Source organism: Thermobia domestica, chromosome 1, assembly GCF_964235325.1.
Source record: "Thermobia domestica chromosome 1, izTheDome1.hap1.1, whole genome shotgun sequence".
NCBI classification, from domain to species: Eukaryota; Metazoa; Arthropoda; class Insecta; order Zygentoma; family Lepismatidae; genus Thermobia; species Thermobia domestica.
Window position 1 is genome coordinate 176,419,447 of NC_137454.1, and position 6,169 is coordinate 176,425,615.

General features: G+C 39.1%; 1 protein-coding gene across 1 annotated transcript; it reads left to right on the forward strand.

Moving 5' to 3' along the window:
• Positions 1-3,951: 3,951 nt before the first annotated feature.
• Positions 3,952-5,826, forward strand: LOC145672939 (uncharacterized). Its single transcript, XM_081742213.1, has one exon. The coding sequence runs from the start codon at positions 3,952-3,954 to the stop codon at positions 5,824-5,826; it is 1,875 nt and encodes a 624-aa protein (XP_081598339.1).
• Positions 5,827-6,169: the final 343 nt, after the last annotated feature.

The window sequence follows — 6,169 nt, forward strand, 5'->3', positions numbered from 1 at the left end:
TATTCTCTAGAGACAATGAATTGGTTGCTGAAGTTCGCTTGTCACACTATTACTGTTTCTGTTAAAACCGAAAACGGTTGATTTCTACCATTTTCGATTTGAACAGAGGGTTAACTTAAGATATGGTACCTATTCTTGAGACGCTGAATCGATTGCAAAAAACTGCTTCTCGTAACCTTTACCATTTACGTTCTGTGGAAATCAATATTGAAACCGGAAGTACTAGTAAATTTCAACTGCTGCTGATTTCGGTACAGTGTTGCAGGTGATGATGGTATATTCTCTTAATACTCTGAATCGATTAAAAAAAACTGTCGTTATCTATTAAATTTGTTCTATAGATGAACTTGAAACTGGAAATGGTTAATTTCTACCACTTCCGGGTTAAGTAACAGGTTAACAGACGAGATGAAACCTATTCTCGGGCTGATGATTGCAAAAAAATCAGCTTCTCGATATCTCTTACCGTTTTTGCTCTAATACCTACCAATAGACAAACGGACGAACGGGAATAGTCGTTCGATAAGACTTCCGACACTTACGCATAGCGTAGTTTGGAAGTCTAAAACGTGAAACCAGAAACGAAATATTTCATCTACCAACCATGACGAAGTTAGTTTTCAATAAATTGCAGGAATTAGCTTGGAACATTTGACTGCTAAGCATGTTGTTTAGATTTGTATACTTTTACAATTATTTGTCCATTCTACCATGCTTGCAGCAAACTACACTATCACGCAAACTGGTATAATTCATGTTTTTCCAGTTTATGTTTACGAAGTTACAATTTTTGTACGATATGAATTACTTTTGCTTTAAATGCGAATCAGGATAAATTCAGTATCTGGGATAGTAAATAATAACTTAATCTTTGCTCTTATAAGAGTTATACTACGTGAAAATTAAAAGTTATGCAGTAAACTACTAATAATAAATCTGTTGCTCCACTGACATAAATATCGGTAACTTCGAGGCAATTTGCACTGAAATGAGTACAAATGAAAAGTAACGATGCACTAATACATTGAAATGCATCAAATTACATACTTTGCACGTCTTTGAAAAATCCTATATATTCCAACTAAAATATTACAAGATTTCAGACGAATGGTTCTATTTCAGCACATCTTTTTTTCCATAATCCCATGAAAATTTATACACACAGAAGTATAAAATTTCCTTTTGATCACTCCTCCTTTGAGTATATGATTCACGTTCTAAGAAGAAAGAATATTATTACTGTATCTTACCTTTGTACAGTGCCGTGCCGTGGAAAATCAGCGCCCGAGGATAGAGTACACGACGCTCCCCCGAACATATGAGTGAGGTCGACAGACCAGCCGCGAAGCGCCACTATGGTTGACGCGAAGCGCATGAAAACATTCAAAAATAATCCCTGCTTTCCCTTGATTTTGAGCACTTTTTATTACTTTTTCCTTCCATTATATATATATATATATATATATATATATATATATATATATATATATATATATATATATTCTTTTCCTCTCGATTTTTTCGCCCCCTTACTTCGGCGCCAGGGGTGGTCGCTCCCCCCCCCCCCCTTCACGGCACGATACTGCCTTTGTATGAGCTTTTCTTTGAGTCTATTTGGTCTAGGAATTAATTCGTGCGGGTGGACAAGAGATGGCGCAACGAACGGAGCGTCCCACAGTTCCGTGTATCCACACATGTGTTGCAAACCCCTGTCATCGCGTATCGTTCGTAGTATAGGGCAGTGGATTAAAGCGTCAACAACACCAGTTTGTAGTTAAGTGAACATGGCGCAATTTGTGCCTGATAAAGTGTTTTTGCGGGGTGTCCTGCTGCATTACTTTAACATGCAGAAATGTGCGACTGAAAGTCATCGTATTTTGGTGGAAGTGTATGGTGACCATGCTCTAGCTGAGCGAACGTGTCAGAAGTGGTTTGCACGGTTTAGAAGTGGTGATTTCGGCTTGGCAGACCAAGAGCGAGCTGGACAGCCAAAAAAAATTCAAGACGAAGAATTGACAGCATTGCTCGAGCAGGATTCGTGTCAAACGCAGGAACAACTTGCAGCAGCATTAGGCGTTGATCAAACAACAGTCTCCAAACGCTTGAAAGCCATGGGAATGATTCAAAAGATGTCACATTGGGTTCCACATGAATTGAAAGACAGAGACGTTGAAAGACGAAAAACCATTTGCGAATTGCTGCTTCAACGACAGAGCAGAAAGGGGTTTCTGCATCGAATTATTACGGGTGATGAGAAGTGGATCCATTACGAGAACCCTAAACGAAAAAAGGCCTGGGTGAAACCAGGTGAACCAGGTCCATCACAACCAAAACGAGATATTCACTGTGCAAAGGTTATGCTGTGCATATGGTGGGATATGAAAGGTGTGGTGTACTATGAGCTGCTGCAACCGGGTGAAACTATGAATGGAGAACGTTATCGACGACAATTAATGCGTTTGAAGCAAGCTCTGGCCAGAACACGACCAGAATGGGAGAACAGACATGATAAACTTATTGTTCAACATGATAACGCTCGCCCACATGTCGCAAAACCGGTCAAAACCTATTTAGAAAATGTCGGATGGGAAGTTTTACCCCACCCGCCGTATTCACCAGACGTTGCTCCTTCGGACTACTACTTGTTCGATTGCATGAACAACGATTTGATTGGACAGCGGTTTACTTCTTCAGAAGATATCGAAACATGGGTCTCTGACTGGATCGCTTCCAAGGATGAGGACTTCTTTCGCCACGGAATCCGTACATTGCCTGACAGATAGGCGAAAGTGGTGGCTAGCGATGGACAATATTTTTCTTAAGGTATTTATGTATTTTGTGTTTGTACTACAGCTTCAATGTGTGCGTACCAACCGCACGAATTAATTCCTAGACCAAATAGTACAAAGATAAAGCAACTTCGGATAAATATTGGGATTAGGTTATGTATTTAATTTCCTGATGCTGAAATATAACATTCGAATTTAAATGTTTTAAAATCATTTTATGTACATTTTAGCCTACACTAAGAACTTTTTGAGGTGTTTACATAATCTTTCGCATATTTATTCATGGAATTACGAACTGATATTTTACTTCCGCGTAATCATATTGAAGTGTTCGTTACGAGAAGAACCGCCATGTGATGTAACCTACCCAATGATAACAGCTTATAGTATTCCAGCGAACCAAAAACTTCTTTTTCCGCGACGTCGAGCGTGGAAATGGCGACATTTGGGCTCTAGGTCCATTTTCATCTCCTGAAGCCGCCTCGCGATGGTTAGGGGATTTGTTGGATGATTTCTACAAATTATTTAATCAATTGCCTTGTGATATAACTTACACATTTGTTCTGGATACCGAAGAAATGTATTCTATCACTGTTTACGAAGAGAATCAGAACTCTTATATTAAATGGAAGGTACCGGAGAAAGTTTTGTGAACGGTTGAAGGAGCGGCATTCAGAGCAGTGCATCCATTAATTGTGGTATCTGAAGCCCAAAATACTAAATTATAAAGTTATGATATTGTATATTGAGTGAAATGATATACACATAAAACTTTTTAATTTTTCTCCAATATTTCCATAAAGAAACCGGAAAAATTGTTTATTTCTTTGACGATTCAAAATATGCGAAAATTTTATATCATTAGTCCTATCTCATATCCTGGGGGAGTTGCTGGACTTCCATCAGGCACCTCTCCAGGTGGCGGATAGGGGAAAGACCACCAGATATGGTGGGTACCGGAAATTTCCGGGGTGGACCAAAACCAGCACTGCTGCCGTGCAGTCAGTGGAGAGATCCACAAAGGCTAGGGGAAGAGAACCCCGACAGAAAACTCCTGGTCCTCCAGGTTGGGGGTTGTGCAGAGGGTTAACGACCCAATCACAGAAAAATATCATCCGTTCAGAAACAGAAACCAGAGCCTCGGAAAAATGGGAAGGATTCAATGGATAGGACTAGGAAACGGCAGAAGGATCTGAGTATAGCGACATGGAACGTTCAATCAATGTTAATACCAGGTAAAGCAGAAGAAATAGCACGAGAAACAGTCATGAAGGACATAGATGTTATAGCACTTCAAGAGATAAGATGGGCAGACACGGGAAAAATTAATAACGAAAATTACACCATTTACTACAGCGGAACACAAGGAAAAACCGGTCAGTTTGGTACAGGCTTTATGATAGCTAAGCATGTCAGAAATAACGTACTACAATTTACACTCATAAACGAGAGAATAAGTAAACTAAGGATGAAAGGAAGATTCAGAAACATCACCATCGTAACAGCACATGCCCCAACAGAAGACAAAGACTGGGCAGTGAAGGAAGATTTCTACGAGAAACTAGAAGAGACGTGTAACAGGATTCCCAGTTACGACATAGTACTAATAATCGGAGACTTCAATGCAAAAGTAGGAAGAAATGATGCACGAATCAAAGTTACAGGAAAACATTCATTGCACGAAGAAAGTAATGACAATGGCAACCTACTCATTCAGTTTGCAATAGAGAAAAATCTCACAATCAAAAGTACATGCTTCCCTCACAAGAGAGTACATCTAGGAACGTGGGCGTCACCGGATGGCACGACGGTCAATCAGATAGACCATGTCCTCATCAACAATAGACACTCCTCATCTATAATGGACACAAGAAGCTACAGAGGATACAACTGCGACACAGATCATTATCTGGTCAAAACTAAACTTAGAGAGAAGATCAGTAGGAAATTGGTATATAGGGAAAACACGAAAACAAAATGGGACATAGACCAACTAAAAAACAAGGAAAAGGAAGAGGAATATAAACGCAGGATAAGGATAAAATTGGCACATATATCAAGAGAAGAGAGAATACCAACAGTGCAAGAACAACGGAATAAAATCCAAGAAATAATAACAAAAACAGCAGAAGAAACGGTTGGACAACGGAGAAAACCAAAAAGACAACAGTGGTTCGACGAGGAATGTCAAGAGGCAATCGACAAGAAAAACGAAGCAAGAAAGAAAATGATACAAAGATCAACAAGAGCCAGCATAGAAGCAGATAAAGAAATGAGAAGGCAGGCAAACAAAATATGTAGAAAGAAGAAACGAGACATGGTAAAACGACGAATAGAAGAAATTGAAGAGATGAGTGGAAGAAACGAAACAAGGAAATTATACACAGCAGTCAAAAACATGAATAAAGGATTCCAGGCACAACCGATTGGATGTAAAGACGAAAAAGGAAACGTAATATCTGATGAACAGGGTATCATACAAAGATGGACGGAATACTTTAAAAAGCAGCTAAATCCAACATCAGAAACAGAAGAAAGTGAAGTACTACAATTGGAAGTAATGGAGAGAGGAAATATCATAGAGCATCAACAAGTAGAAATACCAAGCGACGAAGAAGTAGAGAATGCTATCAGGAAACTTAAAAATAACAAAGCCCCCGGAGAAGACAATATAACAGCAGAACTAATAAAATATGCAGGCACAGAGATGATGAAGGAAATAGGCAACATGATCAGACGAATCTGGGAAGAAGAAACAATACCATTAGACTGGAAAGTACTGCATCCAATACACAAGAAAGGAGACAAAATAGATTGCTCAAATTATAGAGGAATAGTGCTACTGAACACAGTCTATAAAATATTCACAAGCATACCTAATAACCGAATAAAGAGATTTACAGAAGGAATAATTGGAGAGTACCAGAGTGGATTTAGAATAAACAGAGGAACAACAGACCAGCTATTTGTGATGAAACAGGCAATAGAAAAGTGCTATGAACATGGAATAGATATACACATTCTGTTCATAGACTAAAAACAAGCATTCGACAGTATAGATAGAAATGGCCTCCTACAGGGACTAGAACACTTCAAGATTCCCCCAAAACTGAGCAACTTAGTTAAAATAATCCTGGAACAAACTACAGCAAAAGTAAAAGTAGGGCACAGAGTAGGAGAAGAATTCGAGTACAAAAAGGGAGTAAAACAGGGAGACGGACTGTCGACAACTTTATTCATAATAGCCTTGCATATTGCAATACGAGAAATAGATAAAAGGGGCACAATTATCAATAAAACCAGCCAAATATGCGCCTATGCAGATGACATCGCCATCTTGACGAGAACGGAATACGAACTCAGGAAGCTCTACAACGAAC

Excerpts from the sequence above, each read along its gene's own strand:
- LOC145672939 (XM_081742213.1), top strand. The coding sequence starts at position 3,952 with ATGGATAGGACTAGGAAACGGCAGAAGGATCTGAGTATAGCGACATGG.